Here is a 23,086-nt window from a genome sequence, read left to right on the forward strand (position 1 = left end):
ATTCCTTGGGTTTTTATGGGGTTTTGGGGTGGTTTTCCCTCAGAAATCGGTGTTCGTGAGTTTGTTCCTTCTTGATTTCTGGAAAAATGGGAATTTTTGAGATCTTCGAGGTCTGTGGTCATCAAATCTTTGGGATTTGGGAGAATTTTCCCTCTAAAAATTTGGGATTTTGGGTCAAAATTCATTCCTTGGGTTTTTATGGGATTTTGGGGTGGTTCTTCCTTGGAAATCGCTGTCCATGATTGCTGAAAAAATGGGAATTTTTGAGATCTTCGAGGTCTTCGAAATCTTTGGGATTTGGGAGAATTTTCCCTCTAAAAAATTGGGATTTTGGGTCAAAATTCATTCCTTGGGTTTTTATGGGATTTTGGGGTGGTTCTTCCTTGGAAATCGCTGTCCATGAGTTTGTTCCTGATTTCTGGAAAAATGGGAATTTTTGAGATCTTCGAGGTTTGTGGTCATCAAATCTTTGGGATTTGGGAGAATTTTCCTTCTGAAAATTTGGGAATTTGGGTTAAAATTAATTCCTTGATTTTATGGGATTTGAGGTGGTTTTCCCATAGAAATCATCCATGGGGTCTTTTCCATATTTTTAGGAAAAATGGGAATTTTTTTGCTTGTTTTTTAGCTTTTAGGATCATTTTTTAGCTTTTAGGATCATTTTTTAGCTTTTAGGATTTTTTCCTGACCTCCATCCCATGGGAATGAAGGGATTTGGATTTTCTGGGTGTGAAAATTCCATTTTTTTTCCCCCCAGACCGCCAGCGATGACCGGGAATGTGAGAACCAGCTGGTGCTGCTGCTGGGCTTCAACACCTTCGACTTCATCAAGGTCCTCAGGCAGCACAGGATGATGAGTGAGTTTGGGTTGTTTTAAAATCCCCAAAAAAATCAGATAAAATCCCAAAAAATTCTGATAAAATCCCCATAAAAATCCCCATAAAAATCCCCAAAAAATTCAGATAAAATCCCAAAAAATTCAGATAAAAAACCATAAAAATCCTAAAAAATTCAGGTGAAATCCCCATAAAATTCCCCAAAAACTCAGATAAAATCCCCATAAAAATCCCAAAAATTCAGATAAAATCCCCATAAAAATCCCCATAAAAATCCCAAAAAATTCAGATAAAATCCCAAAAAATTCAGATAAAATCCCCATAAAAATCCAAAAAAATTCAGATAAAATCCCAATAAAAATCCCCAAAAAATTCAGATAAAATCCCCATAAAAATCAAAAAAAATTCAGATTAAAAACCCATAAAAATCCCAAAAAATTCGCATAAAACCCATAAAAATTCAGGTAAAATCCTCATAAAAATCCCCAAAAATTCAGATAAAATCCCCCAAAATTCAGATAAAATCCCCATAAAAATCCCCAGAAATTCAGATAAAATCCCAATCAAAAAATCACAAACAAAAAATCAGATAAAACCTCCCAAAAATTCAGATAAAATCCCCATAAAAATCCCCAAAAATTCAGATAAAATCCCCATAAAAATCCCCCAAAAATTCAGATAAAATCCCCATAAAAATCCCCAAAAAATTCAGATAAAATCCCAAAAAATTCAGCTAAAATCCCCATAAAAATCCCAAAAAATTCAGATAAAATCCCCATAAAAATCCCCAAAAATTCAGCTAAAATCCCCTTAAAAACCCCAAAAATGTTGATTTTTTCCCTAGTCCTGTACTGTACCTTGCTGGCCAGCGCGCAGAGCGAGGCGGAGAAGGAACGGATCATGGGCAAGATGGAGGCCGACCCCGAGCTCTCCAAATTCCTCTACCAACTCCATGAAACAGAAAAAGAGGATCTAATCCGGGTCAGGAATTTGATGGGATTTATAGAATTTGTGAGATTTGGGGTTGGGGTTGGAATCCCCCAAAAATCCGTGGGGAAGCGACGTTGCCGTGGCTGCTTCAGCCTTCTCAGGGTTTTTTTTCCATCAAAATCCCACAAAAATTCACCTTGAAATGCCCCAAATCCCACAAAAAATCCCAAATTGTTCCTGGTTTGTTCTGGGATTTGGGGTTGGGGTTGGAATCCCCTAAAAATCCACGGGGAAGTGATGTTTCCGTGTCCATTCCTACTTTCTCAGGATTGGCTTTTCCATCAAAATCCCACAAAAATTCACCTTGAAATGCCCCAAATCCCACAAAATATCCCAAATGCTTGTTCCTGTTTTATAAAAATTGTTATTCCTGGTTTTTGGATGAGTTTTCCAAAGAAATTGAGGGAATGGGAGCACTTTAAGAGGCTGAATCCCAATTTTTCCTCTCAGGTGTGGGAGGCATTTTGTGAGGTGAAATTTGATTTTCCTGCCAAAAATTATTATTCCTCGTTTATAAAAATGGTTATTCCTGATTTTTTAGATGGCTTTTCCCAAAGAAATTGTGGGAATTGAGGGAATAGGAGCACCTTGGAGGAGAATGAGTTTCAATCATGATTTTTTCCCCTCAGGAGGAAGCCATTTTTGTGAGGGGAAATCTGGTTTTCCTGCCTAAAATGATTATTCCTGCTTAATTAAAATAGTTATTCATAATTTTTGAGTGGTTTTTCCCAAAGAAATTGTGGGAATTGAGGGAATAGGAGCATCTTAGAGGAGGGTGAGTGCCAATCCCAATTATTTTTAGGAGGATTGTTCCTGGTGGGAGCCATTTTGTGAGGGGAAATTTGGTTTTCCCGCCAAAAATGATTATTCCCAGTTTATCAAAGTGGCTATTCCTGGTTTATAAAAATACTTATTCCTTGTTTTTGGGTGGATTCCCAGAGGATTTGAGGGAACAGGAGCACTTTGGAGGGGTCTGAGCCTGTTACCTGAGTTGGATTGTGATTTTTCCCCTCAGGAGGATCGCTCCTGGTGGGAGCCATTTTGTGAGGGCAAATTCACTCTTCTCAAAAAAAATGGTTATTCCTGCTTTATCAAAATGGCTATTTCTGTTTTATTCCTAAAAACTTGAGGGAACATGAGCACTTTGGAGCGGTCTGAGCCTGTTACCTGAGTTGGATTGTGATTTTTTCCCTCAGGAGGAATGCTCCTGGCAGGAGCCATTTTGTGAGGGAAATTTGGTTTTCCCGCCAAAAATTATTATTCCCAGTTTATAAAGTGGCTGTTCCTGGTTTATAAAAATACTTATTCCTTGTTTTTGGGTGGATTCCCAGAGGATTTGAGGGAATAGAAGCACTTTAGAGGAGTCTGAGCCTCTTACCTGAGGTGAATCCTGATTTTTCCCCTCAGGAGGAACGCTCCTGGCGGCAGCCATTTTGTGAGGGGAAATTTGGTTTTCCTGCCAAAAATGATTATTCTCAATTTATCAAAATGGTTATTCCTGGTTTATTTTTAAAAACTTGAGGGAACAGGAGCACTTTGGAGGGGTCTGAGCCTGTTACCTGAGTTGAATTCTGATTTTCCCCTCAGGAGGAACCCTCCTGGCGGGAGCCATTTTGTGAGGGGAAATTCACTTTTCTCAACAAAAATGGTTATTCCTGCTTTATCAAAATGGTTATTTCTGTTTTATTCCTAAAAACTTGAGGGAACAGGAGCACTTTGGAGGGGTCTGAGCCTGTTACCTGAGTTGAATTGTGATTTTTCCCCTCAGGAGGAACGCTCCTGGCGGGAGCCATTTTGTGAGGGGAAATTTGGTTTTCCCGCCAAAAATGATTATTCTCAGTTTATCAAAATGGTTATTCCTGGCTTATAAAAATAGTTATTCCTTGTTTTTGGATGGATTCCCAGAGGATTTGAGGGAACAGATGCACTTTAGAGGAGTCTGAGCCTATTACCTGAGTTGAATTGTGATTTTCCCCTCAGGAGGATGCTGCCGGCGGCAGCCATTTTGTGAGGGGAAATTCACTTTTCTCAACAAAAATGGTTATTCCTGGTTTATCAAAATGGTTATTTCTGGTTTATTTTTAAAAACTTGAGGGAACAGGAGCACTTTGGAGGGGTCTGAGCCTGTTACCTGAGTTGAATCCTGATTTTTCCCTCAGGAGGAACGCTCCCGGCGGGAACGCGTGCGCCAATCCCGCATGGACACCGACCTGGAATCCATGGACCTGGAGCAGGGAGGAGAGGTAAAATCCTGGGATTTGCTCCTACAACCCCCTCAGCTATCCCAAAAAATATTTCATCCCACAGGGAAGATGGATTCCCGCTTGGAATCTGCAGCTTTTTTTCCAAATATGAGGAGAAATAATTACTATTTTTACTTTTTCCCCCATTTTCCCCCCATATTTCCCCCATTGTTTCCCCATTTCTTTCCCTTTCCCCTCATTTTTCCCCTCATTTTTCCCCTCATTTTTCCCTCATTTTTCCCCTCATTTTTCCCCTCATTTTTCCCCTCATTTTTCCCCTCATTTTTCCCCTCATTTTTCCCCTCATTTTTCCCCTCATTTTTCCCCATATTTTTTCCCATTTTCCCCCCATTTTTCCCCCCATTTTTCCCCCATTTTCCCCCCATTTTCCCCCTCATTTTTCCCCCATTTTTCCCCTCCTTTTACCCTCATTTTTTCCCATTTCTTTCCCCATTTCTTTCCCCATTTCCTTCCCCATTTCTTTCCCCTTTTCTTTCCCATTTCCCCCCATATTTCCCCCCATTGTTTCCCCATTTCTTTCCCTCATTTTTCCCATTTTTTCCCATTTCTTTTCCCCATTTTTTCCCATTTCTTTCCCATTTTCCCCCAATTTTCCCCCATTTCTTTCCCTCATTTTTCCTATTTTTTCCCATTTGTTTTCCCTCTTTTTTCCCATTTCTTTTCCCCATTTTTTCCCATTTCTTTCCCATTTTCCCCCAATTTTCCCCCCATTTCTTTCCCTCTTTTTTCCTATTTTTTCCCATTTATTTTCCCCCATTTCTTTCCCCATTTCTTTCCCCATTTCCTTCCCCATTTATTTCCCCATTTCTTTCCCATTTTCCCCCGTATTTCCTCCCATTGTTTCCCCATTTCTTTCCCTCATTTTTCCCATTTCCTTCCCCATTTCTTTCCCATTTTCCCCCAATTTTCCCCCCATTTCTTTCCCATTTTCCCCCAATTTCCCCCCCATTTTCCCCCCTTTTTTCCCATTTCTTTTTCCATTTCTTTGCCCATTTCTTTCCCATTTTCCCCCAATTTTCCCCCCATATTTCCTCCCATTTTTTCCCCATTTCCTTCCCCATTTTTCCCATTTCCTTCCCCATTTCTTTCCCCATTTCCCCCCCATTTTCCCCCAATTTCCCCCCATTTCTTTACCCATTTTCCCCCATTTTTAAAATCTTTTCCCCATTTTTTCAAATCTTTTTCCCCCCATTTTCCCCATTTTTTTAATCTTTTTTCCCCTCATTTTTCCCATTTCTTCCCCATTTCTTTCCCATTTCACCCCATTGTTTCCCCATTTTCCCCCATTTTTCCCATTTTTTAAATCCTTTTTTCCCCCATTTTTTAAATCATCTTCTTTTCCCCCATTTCCCCATTTTTCAATCTTTTTTCCCCCCATTTTCCCCCCTTTTTTCCCATTTCTTTTCCCATTTCTTTCCCCATTTTTCCCCCCATTTTCCCATTTTTCTCCATTTTTCCCCATTTTCCCCAATTTAAATCTCTTTTTTAATTTTTCCCCCCATTTTCCCATTTTTTAAATCTCTTTTTCCCCATTTTTACCTCTCTTTCCCCCTTTTTCCCCCATTTTTTAAATCCTTTTTCCCCCCATTTTCCCCATTTTTAAATCTCTTTTTCCCCCATTTTCCCCATTTTTTAAATCTCTTTTTCCCCCCATTTTCCCCATTTTTTAAATCTCTTTTTCCCCATTTTTAAATCTTTTTTCCCCCCACTTTCCCCATTTTTAACTCTCTTTCCCCCCATTTCCATGATTGCAGGCGCTGGCTCCGCGGCAGGTGCTGGATCTGGAGGACCTGGTGTTTGCCCAGGGCAGTCACTTCATGGCCAACAAGCGCTGCCAGCTCCCGGACGGCTCCTTCCGGCGCCAGCGCAAGGGCTACGAGGAGGTTCACGTGCCCGCCCTCAAACCCAAACCCTTCGGCGCTGACGAGGTTTGTGTGCAAAAAAAATAAAAAAAATTAATTTATTTTCATGTGCCCGCCCTCAAACCCAAACCCTTTGGGGCTGATGAGGTTTGTGCGCAAAAAACCCAAAAAATTATTTTATTTTCATGTGCTTGACCGCCCCAAAACCCAAACATTTGGTCATGAAGAGTTAGGTGCACAAAATTCCCAAAAAATAAATTTATTTCATTTTTATTACGAAACCAAACCTTTGGGGCTGACGAAGTCTTGTTCCAAAAAAAAAACCAAAAAAAATGTTTATTTTTTTCCCATGAAACCAACCCTTCGCGGCCGACGAGGTTTGTGCGCAAAAAAATGGAAAAAAATTAATTTATTTTCATTTTTTATTATGGAAACCCAAGCACTTTGGAGCTGACGAGTTTGTCCCCAAAAAATGGGAAAAATTTAATTTATTTTCATTTTTTCCATGAAACAAACGCTTTGGAGCTGACGAGGTTTGTTCCCCAAAAAATTGATTTATTTCATTTTTTGTTATGAAAACCCAAACCCTTCGCGGCCGATGAGGTTTGTGTGCAAAAAAATGGGAAAAAATTAATTTATTTTCATTTTTTATTACGAAAACCCAAACCCTTTGGAGCTGATGAGGTTTGTCCCCAGAAAAACCCCAAAAAATTGATTTATTTTCATTTTTTCCCATTAAAACCCAAACCCTTTGGAGCTGATGACATTTGTACACAAAAAAAATTGAAAAAAAAATTGATTTATTTTCATTTTTTATTATGAAAACCCAAGCACTTTGGAGCTGATGAGGTTTGTCCCCAAAAAACCCCCAAAAATTGATTTATTTTCATTTTTTCCCATGAAAACCCTTTGGAGCTGACGAGGTTTGTTCCCCAAAAAACCCCAAAAATTTGATTTATTTTCATTTTTTATTATGAAAACCCAAACACTTTGAGGCTGATAAGGTTTGTTTCCAAAAAAGAAAGAAAAAAATTTGATTTATTTTCATTTTTTTCCCTGAAAATCAACCCTTTTGCGCATGATGAGGTTTGTTCCCAAAAAAAAACGAAAAAAATTGATTTATTTGCATTTTTTTCCCCATGGAAACTCCAACACCTTGCGGCTGAGAGGTTTGTGCACAAAAACCCCAAAAAATTAATTTATTTTCATTTTTTCATGAAAACCAAACTTTGGACTGATGAGGTTTGTGCCCAAAAAACCCCAAAAATTTAATTTATTTTCATTTTTCCTATGAAAACCCTTTGGAGCTGACGAGGTTTGTGCACAAAAAAATTGGAAAAATTTAATTTATTTTCATTTTTTATTATGAAAACCCAAACCCTTTGGGGCTGATGAGGTTTGTTCCCAAAAGAAATGAAAAAATTTGATTTATTTTCATTTTTTATTATGGAAACACCTTGGGCTGATGAGGTTTGTGCACAAAAAAATATTGAAAAATTTTTATTTAGATTTGAGATTTGCTTTTATGGAATAAACTAAAATTCAAAGCTGACCAATTTTCCCCGAAAGAAACCAAAAAGATTTATTTCATCATATTTATTATGAACCCTTTGAACGACGAGGTTTTGTTTCAAAAAAACTTACAAAAAAATGATAATAATTGAATTTTTTCCCATAATCCACCCTTTAGACCTGATGTGTACACAAAAATTAACGCCAAAATTTGAATTGATTTTATTTTATTTTTACAACCCAAACCCTTTGGGCCTGACAAGGTTTTGCACAAATAAAATTTGAAAAAAATTTGATTATTTTCATTTCTTATTTTTCTCTTTTGTTTTTTTTGTGTCCACATCAGGATTAATCCCAAATATTTTCCCAATTTGGGATTTGAGGATTTGGCTTTTCCATGGAATCTGAGAGGATAAAAATTGAATTTTCCCTCATTCTCACCCCCCAAAATAAATCAAAATTTTTATTTTCTAACTGCAAAAAACCCCATAAATTTAATTTATTTAATTTTTTTCCCCAGCAATTGGTTCCTGTGGAGAAGCTGCCCAAGTACGCCCAGGCCGGGTTTGAGGGCTTCAAAAGCCTCAACAGGATCCAGAGCAAACTGTGCCGGGCGGCGCTGGAGAGCGACGAGAACCTGCTGCTCTGCGCCCCCACCGTGAGAGCTGGGGACAATTCTGGGGACAATCCTGGGCTTTGGGGTGGAGAAGCTCAGGGGTTCCTCAGGGGGTTCCTCAAGGTGAACCTGCTGCTCTGCGCCCCCACCGTGAGAGCGGGGACAGCGCTGGGGACAATCCTGGGGGTTTGGGGTGGAGAACCTCAGGGGGTTCCTCAAGGGGTTCCTCAAGGTGTCTCAGGTGATTGGGGTTTAGGTTGAGAAGCTCAGGGGGTTCCTCAAGGAGTTCCTCAAGGTGGATCTGGAGTTTGGGGCTGACGAACCTCCAGGTTCCTCAAGGTGGATCTGGGGTTTGGAGTGGAGAACCTCAGGGTTCCTCATGGTGTTCCTCAAGGTGGATCTGGAGTTTGGGGTTAGAGAAGCTCAGGGGGTTCCTCAAGGTGGATCTGGGGTTTGGAGCTGGAGAACCTCAGGGTTCCTCAAGGGGTTCCTCAAGGAGTTCCTCAAGGTGCTCCTCAAGGTGGATCTGGGGTTTGGGGTGGAGAACCTCAGGGTTCCTCAAGGTGGATCTGGGGTTTAGGGTTAGAGAAGCTCGAGGTGTTTTTCGACTAGCTGGGGATTTGGGGGGAGAAGCTCAAGGGTTCCTCAGGTGGATCTGGAGTTTGTCGGGAAGCTCAGGGTTCCTCCAGGTGGATTGGGCTCTGCGTGGAGAACCTGGCCCTGTCCAGGCAGCACCAGGCACTGAGGGGTTTTTGGGTGCCGTGTTCGGTCCCAGGGCGGGGGGAAGACCAACGTGTCGAGGTGTTCCTCAGGATGGATCTGGAGAACCTCAGGGTTCCTCAAGGTGGATCTGGGATTTGGGGCTGAGGAACCTCCAGGTTCCTCCAGGCGTTCCTCCAGGTGGATCTGGGCTCTGGCGTGGAGAACCTTGGCCCTGCCCAGGGCAGCTCCAGGACACTGAGGGGTTTTTGGGTGCCGTGTTCGGTCCCAGGGCGCGGGGAAGACCAACGTGGCGCTGATGTGCATGCTGAGGGAGATCGGCAAGCACATCAACATGGACGGCACCATCAACGTGGACGAGTTCAAGATCATCTACATCGCCCCCATGAGGTCCCTGGTGCAGGAGATGGTCGGGAGCTTCAGCAAGGTGAGGAGCTCCACAAGGTTTGGGATGAGGTCCAAGGGGAGGTTTGGGGTTGGAGATGAGTGGGGTCAGATCTAAGAGGAGTTTTGGGATCACGGAGGGCTTGGGAACAGAGGTGGGGAAGGGGTTGGAGAAGAAGGAGAAGGCTCTGGAGAATTGCTGAGGGACCTGGGATGGGTTATGGGGTGGGAGAACTTCAGGGATGGAGAAGTCCTGGGGAATCTAGGATGGGATATAAATTGGAGAATGTCCAGGGATGGGTTACGGGGTTGGAGAACATCCAGAGATGGAGAATTGCTGAGGGATCTGGGATGGGTTACGGGGTGGAGAACTTCAGGGATGGAGAAGTTCCTGAAGGACTGGATGGTTATGGGTGGAGAAGGTCCAGGATGGAGAACTCCTGAAGGACCTGGGATGGGATATAAATTGGAGAACTTCAGGGATGGAGAAGTCCTGAGGGACCTGGGATGGGTTACGGGGTTGGAGAACTTCAGGGAGGGAGAATTCCTGAAGAATCTAGGATGGGATATAAATTGGAGAATGTCCAGGGATGGGTTATGGGGTTGGAGAACATCAGAGATGGAGAATTCCTGTGGGATCTGGGATGGGTTAGGAGTGGGAGAACATCCAGGGATGGAGAATTCCTGGGGATCTGGGATGGGTTGTGGGGTTGGAGAACATCCAGAGATGGAGAGTCCGGAGAATCTAGAATGGATATAATTGGAGAATGTCTGGGATGGGTTATGGGGTTGGAGAAGGTCCAGGGATGGAGAATTCCTGAAGGACCTGGGATGGGTTATGGGGTTGGAGAACTTCAGGGATGGAGAACTCCTGAGGGATCTGGGATGGGTTATGGGGTGGGAGAAGGTCCAGGGATGGAGAATTCCTGAAGGACCTGGGAGGAGTGACTGAGAAGGTGGGACTGGGGCTTTGCACACCTCTGTGCAGAGATGGACATCCGGTGGAATTATGGATCTCAGGCCGCAGCAGGAGAAGTTTGGGTGGGGTTTTGGGCTCGTTGTCCACGGCAAGGTCTCCACGTGGGTCTCTCGCAGCGTTTGGCCACCTACGGGATCACGGTGGCCGAGCTGACCGGGGACCACCAGCTGTGCAAGGAGGAGATCAGCGCCACGCAGATCATCGTGTGCACGCCCGAGAAGTGGGACATCATCACCCGCAAGGGCGGCGAGCGCACCTACACCCAGCTGGTGCGGCTGCTCATCCTGGTGAGCGCTGGAGAGGACACCCGGGGGCTCCTCCAGGGGTTCCTCCAGGTGGAGATGGGATTTGGGTGGAGAACCTCAAGGTGGAGCTGGGGTTTGGGGCTCTTAAGGTTCCTCAAGGTGGAGATGGCTTTGGGTGGAGAACTCAAAAGGGTTCCTAAAGGTGGAGCTGGGCTTTGGGTGGAGAAGCTCAGGGATCTGGGTTTGGAATCAAGGGTCCTCAAGTGGATTGGGTTTGGGAATCAAGGGTTCCTCAAGGTGGAGCTGAGGTTTAGGGCTGGAGAACTTCAAAGGTTCCTCAAGGTGATCTGGGCTTTGGGCTGGAGAACCTCAAGGGGGTGGAGAACCTCAGGTGGAGATGGCTTTGGGCTCTCAAGGTTCCTCAAGTGGAGATGGGCTTTGGGGGTGGAGAAGCTCAAGGGTGGTGGAAACCTCAAGGTGGAGCTGGGCTTTGGGTGGAGAAGCTCAAGGTGGATCTGGGCTTTGGGGCTCCTCAAAGGGTTCCTAAAGGTGGAGCTGGGCTTTGGGTGGAGAAGCTCAAGGTGGATCTGGGCTTTGGGGCTGGAGAAGCTCAGGAGGCTCCAAGGAATACTCGAGGGTTCTCAAGTGGAGCTGGGTTTGGGGCTGGAGAACCTCAAGTGTTTCTCAAGGTAGATCTGCACTTTGGAGTGGAGAAGCTCAGGAGGTTCTTTGAGGGGTTCCTCAAGGTGGATCAGAGGTTTGGGGTGGAGAACCTCAAAGGGTTCCTCAAGGTGGATCTGGGGTCTGGAGGTGGAGAAGTTTTGATGTTCCTCAAGGTGGATCTGGGGTTTGGGAATCAAGGGGTTCCTCAAGGTGGATCTGGGGTCAGGAGGTGGAGAAGCTCAGATGTTCCTCAAGGTGGATCTGGGGTCAGGAGGTGGAGAAGCTCAGATGTTCCTCAAGGTGGATCTGGGGTCAGGAGGTGGAGAAGCTCAGGTGTTCCTCAAGGTGGATCTGAGGTTTGGGGTGGAGAACCTCAGAGGGTTCCTCAAGGTGGATCTGGGCTTTGGGGCTGAAGAACCTTGGACCCTTGGAACCCTGAGGTGCCCCAAGCAGGGAGGACAACCCGCGCTGTCCCTGCAGGACGAGATCCATCTCCTGCACGACGACCGCGGGCCGGTGCTGGAGGCGCTGGTGGCCCGGGCCATCCGCAGCATCGAGCTGACGCAGGAGGACGTGCGCCTGGTGGGGCTCAGCGCCACCCTGCCCAACTACGAGGACGTGGCCACCTTCCTGCGCGTGGAGCCCGCGCGGGGGCTCTTCTACTTCGACAACAGGTGGGAAGTCCATGGGCTGGGGTGGCTTGGTCAGGGGTTCTCCAGAAGGTCCATGGGCTGGGCTTGGGTAGAGGTTCTCCAGAAATTCCATTTCCTGGGGTGGCTTGGTTGGAGGTTCTCCAGAAGTTCCATTTTTTGTGGGTTCTTGGTCACAGGTTCTCCATAAATTCCATTTCCAGGGGGGGCTTGGTTGGAGGTTCTCCAGAAGTTCCATGGGCTGGGGTGGCTTGGTCAGAGCTTCTCCAGAAGTTCCATTTCCATGGATTTTTGGTCACAGCTTCTCCATAAATTCCATGTTCTGGGGGTTCTTGGTCATATTTTCTCCATAAATTCCGTTTTCTGTGGGTTCTTGGTCACAGGTTCTCCAGAAATTCCATTTTCCATGGATTTTTGGTTGTATTTTCTCCATAAATTCCATTTCTATGGGTTCTCGGTCACAGGTTCTCCATAAATTCCATTTCCTGGGGTGGCTTGGTTGGAGGTTCTCCAGAAGTTCCGTTTGCATGGATTCTTGGTCATATTTTCTCCATAAATTCCTTCTTCTATGGGTTCTTGGTCACAGCTTCTCCAGGAATTCCATGGGCTGTGGGTTCTTGGTCAGAGGGTCTCCAGAAGGTCCATGGGCTGGGCTTGGGTAGAGGGTCTCCAGAAATTCCATTTCCTGGGGGGGCTTGGTTGGAGGTTCTCCAGAAGTTCCATTTTTTGTGGGTTCTTGGTCACAGGTTCTCCAGAAGCTCCATGGGCTGAGGGGCTTGGTCGGAGCTTCTCCAGAAGCTCCATGGGCTGGGGGTTCCTGGTCACAATTTCTCCATAAATTCCATTTTCTATGGTTCCTGGTCACAGCTTCTCCATAAATTCATTTTCTGGGGGTGCTTGGTCACAGGTTCTCCAGAAATTCCATTTCCATGGATTTTTGGTCGGAGGTTCTCCAGAAGGTCCATGGGCTGGGGGGCTTGGTCACAGCTTCTCCAGAGATTCCATTTTCTGGGGGTGCTTGGTCACAGGTTCTCCAGAAATTCCATGGGCTGAGTGGCTTGGTCAGAGGGTCTCCAGGAGGTCCATGGGCTGGGGGGGCTTGGTCACAGGTTCTCCAGAAGGTCCATTTCCATGGATTCTTGGTCATATTTTCTCCAGAAATTCCATTTTCCATGGATTCTTGGTCAGAGGTTCTGCAGAAATTCCATGGGCTGGTGGGGTTGGTCACAGCTTCTCCAGAAGTTCCATTTCCATGGATTCTTGGTCAGAGGTTCTCCAGAAGTTCCATGGGCTGGGGAGCTTGGGTGGAGGTTCTCCAGAAATTCCATTTCCATGGATTCTTGGTCAGAGGTTCTCCAGAAATTCCATTTCCATGGATTCTTGGTGGTGGTTTCTCCATAAATTCCATTTCCTGTGGGTTCCTGGTCAGAGGTTCTCCAGAAATTCCATTTCCATGGATTCTTGGTGGTGGTTTCTCCATAAATTCCTTCTTCTATGGGTTCTTGGTCACAGGTTCTCCAGGAATTCCATGGGCTGGGGGTTCTTGGTCAGAGGGTCTCCAGAAGTTCCATTTTCCATGGATTTTTGGTCACAGGTTCTCCAGAGATTCCATGGGCTGGGGGTTCTTGGTCAGAAGTTCTCCAGAAGGTCCATGGGCTGGGGGGGCTTTGTTGGAGGGTCTCCAGAAATTCCATTTTCCATGGATTCTTGGTGGTGGTTTCTCCATAAATTCCATTTTCTGTGGGTTCCTGGTCACAATTTTCTTCAGAAATTCCATTTCCATGGATTCTTGGTCGGAGGTTCTCCAGAAATTCCATTTCCATGGATTCTTGGTCGGAGGTTCTCCAGAAATTCCATTTCCATGGATTTTTTCCCATAAATCCTACAGATTTTTCCCTATAAATCCCATGGATTTTTCCCATAAATCCCACATATTTTTTCCCATAAATCCCATGGATTTTTTCCCATAAATCCCATGGATTTTTTCCCATAAATCCCACTGATTTTTTCCCCGTTTTCCACGGATTTTTCCCATAAATCCCGTGGATTTTTTCCCATAAATCCCATGGATTTTTTCCCATATATCCCATGGATTTTTTCCCACAAATCCCACATTTTTTCCCACAAATCCCATGGATATTTTCCCATAAATCCCATGGATTTTTCCCACAAATCCCATGGATATTTTCCCATAAATCCCATGGATTTTCCCCCAAATCCCGGATTTCTCCGCAGTTTCCGGCCGGTGCCCCTGGAGCAGACCTACGTGGGCATCACGGAGAAGAAAGCCATCAAACGCTTCCAGATCATGAACGAGATCGTCTACGAGAAGATCATGGAGCACGCGGGCAAGAACCAGGTCCCACAAATCCCAAAATCCCAAATCCCACATTTTCCCATTCCCAAAAATCCCAACCTTTTTCTCATTATTCCCAAAAATCCCACCTCGATCCCATTGAAAAAAATGGGATTTTTTCCCCTTTTCCCCCCATTTTGTGGTGCTGATCCTGCAGAGGAGTTGGGTGGGGAGCTTTTGGGATTTCCCATTTTTTTTCCCATTTTTTTTCCCCTTTATTTTGGGTGATTCCTTTGGAATTTTCCTTTTGGGATAAACGGGATTTCCACCTGGATAAATCCCAGCTTTTTCCCATTATTCCCAAAAATCCCAGCTCTTTTCCCAGTGTCCCACCCTTATCCCAGGAATCCTGGGCTGATCCCAGTTTTTCCCAGGCTGATCCCAGACTGATCCCAGAGTGATCCCAGTTTTTCCCAGACTGATCCTGGTTTTTCCTAAGCTGATTCCCAGGCTGGGAATCTGGTTTTCCCAGGCTGATCCCAGGCTGATCCCAGCCTGATCCCAGTTTTCCCAGGATGTGATCCCAGTTTTTTCATGGCTGATCCCAGCTCTTTTCCCAGACTGATCCCAGTTTTTCCCAGGATCTGATCCCAGCCTGATCCCAGTTTCCCCATGGCTGATCCCAGCTCTTTTCCCAGGCTGATCCCAGTTTCCCAGGCTCTGATCCCAGGAGTTGATCCCGGTTTTTCCCAGCCTGATCCAGGATCCGATCCCAGTTTTTCCCAGCCTGATCCCAGTTTCCCAGGCTGATCCCAGTTTCCCAGCCTGATCCCAGTTTCCCAGGCTGATCCCGGTTTCCCCAGCCTGATCCCAGTTTTTCCCAGCCTGATCCCAGTTTCCCAGCCTGATCCCGGTTTCCCAGGATCCGATCCCAGTTTCCCAGGCTGATCCCAGTTTCCCAGGCTGATCCCAGGATCCGATCCCAATTTTCCCAGGCTGATCCCAGCCTGATCCCAGTTTTTCCCAGGCTGATCCCAGTTTCCCAGACTGATCCCAGTTTTTCCCAGGCTGATCCTGGTTTTCCCAGGATCCGATCCCAGTTTCCCCAGCCTGATCCTGGTTTCCCAGGCTGATCCCAGTTTCCCGGTATCCGCTCCCAATTTCCCAGGATCCGATCCCAGTTTCCCCGCCTGATCCCGGTTTTTCCCAGGATCCCATCCCAGTTTCCCAGGCTGATCCCAGCCTGATCCCGGTTTCCCAGGATCCGATCCCAGTTTTTCCCAGCCTGATCCCGGTTTCCCAGCCTGATCCCAGTTTCCCAGGAGCTGATCCCAGTTTTCCCAGCCTGATCCCAGTTTCCCAGGCTGATCCCAGTTTCCCAGGCTGATCCCAGTTTCCCAGCCTGATCCCAGTTTCCCAGGATCTGATCCCAGTTTTTCCCAGCCTGATCCCAGTTTTTCCCAGCCTGATCCCAGTTTCCCAGGATCTGATCCCAGTTTCCCAGGATGTGATCCCAGTTTCCCAGGATCTGATCCCAGCTCTTTTCCCAGGAGCTGATCCCAGTTTGTTTCCCAGCCTGATCCCGGTTTCCCAGGTTGATCCCAGTTTTTCCCAGGCTGATCCCTGTTTTTCCCAGGATCTGATCCCGGTTTCCCAGCCTGATCCCAGTTTTCCCAGCCTGATCCCAGTTTCTCCATGGCTGATCCCAGGATCTGATCCCAGTTTTCCCCAGCCTGATCCAGGATCCGCTCCCAGTTTTTCCAGCCTGATCCCGGTTCCCAGCCTGATCCCAGTTTTCCCCAGCCTGATCCCAGTTTTTCCCAGCCTGATCCCGGTTTCCCAGCCTGATCCCAGTTTTTCCCAGCCTGATCCCAGTTTCCCAGGCTGATCCCAGTTTCCCAGGATCCGATCCCAGTTTCCCAGGCTGATCCCAGTTTCCCAGGCTGATCCCAGTTTCCCAGGATCCGATCCCAGTTTTTCCCAGGCTGATCCCAGTTTCCCAGCCTGATCCCAGTTTTTCCCAGCCTGATCCCGGTTTCCCAGGATCCGATCCCAGTTTCCCCGCCTGATCCCAGTTTTCCAGCCTGATCCCAGTTTCCCAGTATCCAATCCCAGTTTCCCAGTATCCAATCCCAGTTTCCCAGCCTGATCCCAGTTTTTCCCAGGATCTGATCCCAGTTTTTCCCAGGCTGATCCCAGCCTGATCCCGGTTTCCCAGCCTGATCCCAGTTTCCCAGCCTGATCCCGGTTTCCCAGCCTGATCCCAGTTTCCCAGGATCTGATCCCAGTTTCCCAGCCTGATCCCAGTTTCCCAGGAGCTGATCCCAGTTTCCCAGGCTGATCCCAGTTTCCCAGCCTGATCCCAGTTTCCAGGAGCTGATCCCAGTTTTTCCCAGCCTGATCCCAGTTTCCCCAGCCTGATCCCAGTTTCCCAGGATCTGATCCCAGTTTCCCAGGAGCTGATCCAGTTTCCCAGGAGCTGATCCCAGTTTCCCAGGAGCTGATCCCAGTTTCCCAGGAGCTGATCCCAGTTTCCCAGCCTGATCCCGGTTTCCCAGGATCTGATCCCAGTTTCCCCAGCCTGATCCCAGTTTTTCCCAGCCTGATCCCAGGATCCGATCCCAGTTTCCCCGCCTGATCCCAGTTTCCCAGGATCCGATCCCGGTTTCCCAGGCTGATCCCAGCTCTTTTTCCAGCCTGATCCCAGTTTTCCCAGGTTGATCCCAGGCTGATCCCAGGTTGATTCCTGGTTTTCCCAGCCTGATCCCAGTTTCCCAGCCTGATCCCAGTTTCCCAGCCTGATCCCAGTTTCCCAGGCTGATCCCAGGATCCGATCCCAGTTTCCCAGCCTGATCCCGGTTTCCCGGTATCCACTCCCCATTTCCCAGGTGCTGGTGTTCGTGCACTCGCGCAAGGAGAGCGGGAAGACGGCGCGCGCCATCCGGGACCTGTGCCTGGAGAAGGACACGCTGGGGCTCTTCCTCAGGGAGGGCTCGGCCTCCACCGAGGTGCTGCGGACGGAGGCCGAGCAGTGCAAGGTGGGCCGGGGAAAAATAATGGGGAAAATGGGGAAAATGGGGAAATGAGGTGGGGGAAAAGCGGGAAAAAATGGGGAAAATCGGGAAAATGCGGCAGGGGAAACCAGGAAAAAATTGGGAAAATCTGGCAGGGAAAAACAGGGAAAAATTGAGAAAATGTGGCCTGGAAAAAATGGGAAAATCTGGCAGGGAAGAATTGGGAAAATCTGGCAGGGGAAATACAGGAAAATTGGGAAAAATCAGGAAAATGTGGCAGGGAAAAACAGGAAAAAATTGGGAAAATGTGGCAGGGAAAAAAGCAGGAAAAATGTGGCAGGGGAAAAGCAGGAAAATCCGGCAGGGAAAAATTGGGAAAAAAATCGGGAAAATCTAGCAGGAAAAACAGGAAAAAACTGGGGAAAGTCAGGAAAATCCAGCAGGGAAAAAGCAGGAAAAATCAGGAAAACGTGTCAGGGGAAAAAATGGGGAAAAGCAGGAAAATCCAGCAGGGAAAAATTGGGAAAATCTGGCAGGGAAAACCAGGGAAAAATTGGGGAAAGTCAGGAAAATCTAGCAGGGAAAAACAGGGAAAAAAATTGGGAAAATCTGGCAGGGAAAACCAGGAAAAAAATTTGGAAAATGTGGCAGGGAAAAAACGGGAAAAATTGGGGAAAATCGGGAAAATCTGGCAAGAAAAAAATTGGGAAAATGTGGCAGGGAAAAAACGGGAAAAAATAAGGGAAAATTAGGAAAATGTGGCAGGGAAAAACAGGGCAAAAATTGGGAAAATCTGGCAGGGAAAAAACAGGAAAAATTGGGGAAAATTGGGAAAATCTGGCAGGAAAAAAAATGGGAAAAAATTGGGAAAATCTGGCAGGAGAAATGCAGGAAAATTGGGAAAAATCAGGAAAATGTGGCAGGGAAAAACAGGAAGAAATTGGGAAAATGTGGCAGGGAAGATGCAGGAAAATCCGCAGGGGAAAAAAGCAGGAAAAATTGGGAAAAAATCAGGAAAATCCAGCAGGGAAAAAGCAGGAAAATTGGGAAAAATTGGGAAAATCTGGCAGGGAAAAATTGGGAAAATCTGGCAGGGGAAATGCAGGAAAATTCAGAAAAAGCGGGAGAATCTGGCAGGGGAAATGCAGGAAAATTGGGAAAAATCAGGAAAATCTAGCAGGGAAAAACAGGGCAAAAATTGGGAAAATCTGGCAGGGAAAAACGGGAAAAATCAGGAAAATCTAGCAGGGAAAAAAGCAGGAAAAACAGGGAAAAATCAGGAAAATCTGTCAGGGGAAATGCAGGAAAATTGGGAAAAATTAGGAAAATCTGGCAGGGAAAAAATGGGAAAAATCAGGAAAATCCAGCAGGGAAAAATTGGGAAAACAGGGAAAAATCAGGAAAATCTTTCAGGGGAAATGCAGGAAAATTGGGAAAATCTGGCAGGGAAAAAACAGGAAAAATTGGGAAAATCCAGCAGGGAAAAAATGGGAAAAATCAGGAAAATCTGGTATGGAAAATGCAGGAAAATTGGGAAGAATCAGGAAAACGTGGCAGGGAAAAAAAACCGGGAAAAACCAAGAAAACGTGGCAGGGAAAAAGCAGGAAAAACAGGGAAAAATTTGGAAAATCTGTCAGGGGAAATGCAGGAAAATTGGGAAAAATTGGGAAAATGTGGCAGGGAAAAAACGGGAAAATGTGGCAGGGAAAAAACGGGAAAAAGCAGGAAAATCCAGCAGGGAAAAACTTGGGAAAATCTGGTATGGAAAATGCAGGAAAATCCAGCAGGGAAAAAAGTAGGAAAAATTGGGAAAAAGTGGCAGGGAAAAACGGGAAAAACTGGGGAAAGTCAGGAAAATCTGGCAGGGAAAAACAGGGAAAAAAATTGGGAAAATGTGGCAGGGGAAATATAGGAAAATTGGGAAAAATCAGGAAAATGTGGCAGGGAAAAAACAGAAAAAATGGGGAAAATTGGGAAAATCTGGCAGGGAAAAAGCAGGAAAAATTGGGAAAAATCAGGAAAATCTGGCAGGGAAAAACAGGGAAAAATCGAGAAAATTTGGCAGGGAAAAATTGGGAAAATCTGGCAGGGGAAATGCAGGAAAATTGGGAAAAATCAGGAAAATGTGGCAGGGAAAAATTGGGAAAATCTGGCAGGGAAAAAATGGGAAAAAGCAGGAAAATCCAGCAGGGAAAAACAGGAAAAATTGGGAAAATCCGGCAGGGAAAACCAGGCAAAAATTGGGAAAAATCCAGCAGGGGAAAACAGAAAAAATTGGGAAAATCCGGTAGGGGAAATGCAAGAAAAATTGGGGAAAATTGGGAAAATCTGTCAGGAAAAAACAGGGAAAAAAATTGGGAAAATATGGCAGGGAAAACAACGGGAAAAAGCAGGAAAATCCAGCAGGGGAAAAAAGCAGAAGAAATTGAGAAAAAATCAGGAAAATCCAGCAGGGAAAAAGCAGGAAAATTGGGAAAAATTGGGAAAATCTGGCAGGGGAAATGCAGGAAAATTCAGAAAAAGCGGGAGAATCTGGCAGGGAAAAAGCAGGAAAAATTGGGAAAATCAGGAAAATCCAGCAGGGAAAAACAGGAAAAAATTGGGAAAATCTGGCAGGGAAAAAATGGGAAAACGTATCAGGAGAAATGCAGGAAAATTGGGAAAAATCAGGAAAACATGTCAGGTTAAAAATGGGGAAAAGCAGGAAAATCCAGCAGGGAAAAAGCAGGAAAACTTGGGAAAATCCAGTGTGGCAAAGACAATTTCCAACCCTTTATCCACGGAGAAATTTGGGAAAACTCCCTCCAGACAAAATCATTGGATCCCATAAAATTGGGATTTTCTGGACCCACCACCACAACTTCTCCACCCTTGTGGTGGATCCCAAACTTCTCCTTTTGGAATCTTTTTTTCCCCAAATTTTTTTCCATGGAATTTTTTGGGATTTTTTTTCCGCAGAACCTGGAGCTGAAGGATCTGCTCCCGTACGGCTTCGCCATCCACCACGCCGGGATGACGCGCGTCGACCGCACGCTGGTGGAGGATCTGTTCGCCGACAAGCACATCCAGGTGGGACCTCCAAACCCACCTGGAGATTCCCAAAAAACCAAAATTTCATTTGGGATCTTGGGAGGAAAAAAAAAAGGGATTTGACTCATGGAGGAAATGGGAGAGGAGAATGGAGTTGTTGGGGTGGGAATGGAGAATTTGGGATGGATTTGGAGGTTTTTGGTGGATCTGGAGGTTCCTGGTTGGATCTGGAGGTTTTTGGGTGGATTTGGAAGTTCCTGGTTGGATCTGGAGGTTTCAGGATGGGTTTGGAGATTTTTGGGTGGATTTGGAGGTTCCTGGATGGATCTGATCCCTGGATTTTGGGTGGATTTGGAGGTTCCTGGTGGATTTGGATGTTCCTGGTTGGATTTGGAGGTTCCTGGTTGGATTTGGAGGTTCCTGGTTGGATTTGGAGGTTTTTGGTGGATTTGGAGGTTCCAGGATGGATTTGGAGGTTTCAGGATGGAGATTTTTGAGTGGATTTGGAGGTTCCTGGTGGATCTGATCCCTGGTTTTTGGGTGGATTTGGAGCTTTTTGGGTGGATTTGGAGGTTCCTGGTTGGATCTGAAAGTTTCAGGATGGGTTTGGAAGTTCCTGGGTGGATCTGGAGGTTCCTGGGTGGATTTGGAGGTTCCAGGATGGATTTGGAGGTTTCAGGATGGATCTGAAGGTTCCAGGATGGATCTGGAGGTTCCTGATGAATTGGAGGTTCCAGGATGGATTTGGAGATTTTTGGGTGGATTTGGAGGTTCCTGGGTGGATCTGGAGGTTTCAGGATGGGTTTGGAGGTTTTTGGGTGAATCTGATCCCTGGTTTTTGGGTGGATTTGGAGATTTTTTGGTGGATCTGGAGGTTCCTGGGTGGATTTGGAAGTTCCTGGGTGGATTTGGAGGTTTTTGGGTGGATTTGGAGGTTCCTGGGTGGATTTGGAGGTTCCTGGTGAATCTGATCCCTGGTTTTTGGGTGGATTTGGAGGTTTTTGGTGGATCTGGAGGTTCCTGGGTGGATTTGGAGGTTCCTGGGTGGATCTGAAAGTTTCAGGATGGGTTTGGAAGTTCTTGGTTGGATCTGGAGGTTTTTGGTGGATTTGGATGTTCCTGGTGAATCTGATCCCTGGGTTTGGGTGGATCTGGAGGTTCCTGGATGGATTTGGAGGTTCCTGGTGAAATCTGATCCCTGGTTTTTGGGTGGATTTGGAGATTTTTTGGGTGGATTTGGAGATTTTTGGTGGATCTGGAGGTTCCTGGGTGGATTTGGAGGTTTCTGCTGGATCTGATCCCTGGTTTTTGGGTGAATTTGGAGATTTTTGGTGGATTTGGAGGGTTTGGGGTGGATTTGGAGCTTCCTGGGTGGATTTGAAGAGTTCTAAGTGGGTTTGAAGGTTCCTGCTGGATCTGACCCCGGTTTTTTGATGGATCTGGAGGTTCCTGCTGGATCTGACCCCGGTTTTTTGATGGATCTGGAGGTTCCTGCTGGGTCTGACTCAGTTTCCCTGCAGGTCCTGGTGTCCACGGCCACGCTGGCCTGGGGCGTGAACCTGCCGGCGCACACGGTGATCATCAAGGGCACGCAGGTCTACAGCCCCGAGAAGGGGCGCTGGACCGAGCTGGGGGCGCTGGACATCCTCCAGGTGGGACCTCCAGGAGAACCTTCCCGGCCTCAAATCCCATCCAACATCCTGGTCTGGGGGTTCCTCCTCCATCTTCATGGGGGTGTGGGGTTGGAGGGGAGAAGTTCCTCAAGAATTCCATGTCCAGATGCACTTGAGATAATTCCATGCCCAAACCCACCTGAGATATTTCCTCAAGAATTCCATGCCCAAACCCACCTGAGATAATCCCTCAAGAATTCCATGCCCAAACCCACCTGAGATAATCCCTCAAGAATTCCATGCCCAAACCCACCTGAGATAATTCCTCAGGAACTCCATGCCCAGATCCACTTGAGATAATTCCATGCCCAAACCCTCCTGAGATGATTCCTCAAGAATTCCATGCCCAGATCCACCTGAGATAACTCCATCCCAAACCCACCTGAGATAATTCCTCAAGAATTCCATGCCCAAACCCACCTGAGATGATTCCTCAAGAATTCCATGCCCAAACCCACCTGAGATATTTCCTCAAGAATTCCATGCCCAAACCCACCTGAGATAATTCCTCAAGAATTCCATGCCCAGATCCACCTCAGATAACTCCATACCCAAACCCACCTGAGATATTTCCTCAAGAATTCCATGCCCAGATCCACCTCAGATAACTCCATGCCCAAACCCACCTGAGATATTTCCTCAAGAATTCCACGCCCAAACCCACCTGAGATATTCCCTCAAGAGATCCATGCCCAAACCCACCTGAGATATTTCCTCAAGAATTCCATGCCCAAACCTACCTGAGATAACTCCATGCCCAAACCCACCTGAGATAATTCCTCAAGAATTCCATGCCCAAACCCACCTGAGATATTTCCTCAAGAATTCCATGCCCAAACCCACCTGAGATATTTCCTCAAGAATTCCAGGCCCAGATCCACCTCAGATAACTCCATACCCAAACCCTCCTGAGATGATCCCTCAAGAATTCCAGGTTCCTTGAGCTGTTTCTCCTGGTTGCAGATGCTGGGCCGTGCCGGGAGGCCCCAGTACGACACGAAAGGAGAAGGAATTCTCATCACCTCCCACGGAGAGCTCCAGTATTACCTGTCCCTGCTCAACCAGCAGCTGCCCATCGAGAGCCAGATGGTGGCCAAGCTCCCGGACATGCTCAACGCCGAGGCCGTGCTCGGGAATGTCCAGAATGCCAAGGTTGGATGAAATTCCCGATTTTCCGTAGGGATTTGTGGCCGTGGTTCTGCTCCCTGAGATAACTCCATGCCCAAACCCACCTGAGATATTTCCTCAAGGATTCCATGCCCAAACCCACCTGAGATAATTCCTCAAGAATTCCATGCCCAAACCCACCTGAGATAACTCCATGCCCAAACCCACCTGAGATATTTCCTCA

The 23,086-nt window shown here is 46.4% G+C and overlaps 1 protein-coding gene across 2 annotated transcripts in view; it reads left to right on the plus strand.

Annotated features, from left to right (window-relative positions):
- Window positions 1-23,086, plus strand: part of SNRNP200 (small nuclear ribonucleoprotein U5 subunit 200) — a 75,189-nt gene that overhangs the window by 14,220 nt on the left and 37,883 nt on the right. For both annotated transcript variants that reach the window (XM_064731029.1, XM_064731028.1), the window contains exons 8-20: window positions 758-857; window positions 1,681-1,817; window positions 3,986-4,069; window positions 5,845-6,018; window positions 7,985-8,122; window positions 9,072-9,227; window positions 10,280-10,450; window positions 11,552-11,745; window positions 13,957-14,080; window positions 16,906-17,055; window positions 19,991-20,101; window positions 21,583-21,714; window positions 22,699-22,887. In XM_064731029.1, the coding sequence (XP_064587099.1) occupies window positions 758-857; window positions 1,681-1,817; window positions 3,986-4,069; window positions 5,845-6,018; window positions 7,985-8,122; window positions 9,072-9,227; window positions 10,280-10,450; window positions 11,552-11,745; window positions 13,957-14,080; window positions 16,906-17,055; window positions 19,991-20,101; window positions 21,583-21,714; window positions 22,699-22,887 (1,860 nt within the window). The remainder of the gene's footprint in view (window positions 1-757; window positions 858-1,680; window positions 1,818-3,985; window positions 4,070-5,844; window positions 6,019-7,984; window positions 8,123-9,071; window positions 9,228-10,279; window positions 10,451-11,551; window positions 11,746-13,956; window positions 14,081-16,905; window positions 17,056-19,990; window positions 20,102-21,582; window positions 21,715-22,698; window positions 22,888-23,086) is intronic.

This window comes from Zonotrichia leucophrys, chromosome 22 (genome assembly GCF_028769735.1).
Source record: "Zonotrichia leucophrys gambelii isolate GWCS_2022_RI chromosome 22, RI_Zleu_2.0, whole genome shotgun sequence".
Taxonomy (NCBI): domain Eukaryota; kingdom Metazoa; phylum Chordata; class Aves; order Passeriformes; family Passerellidae; genus Zonotrichia; species Zonotrichia leucophrys.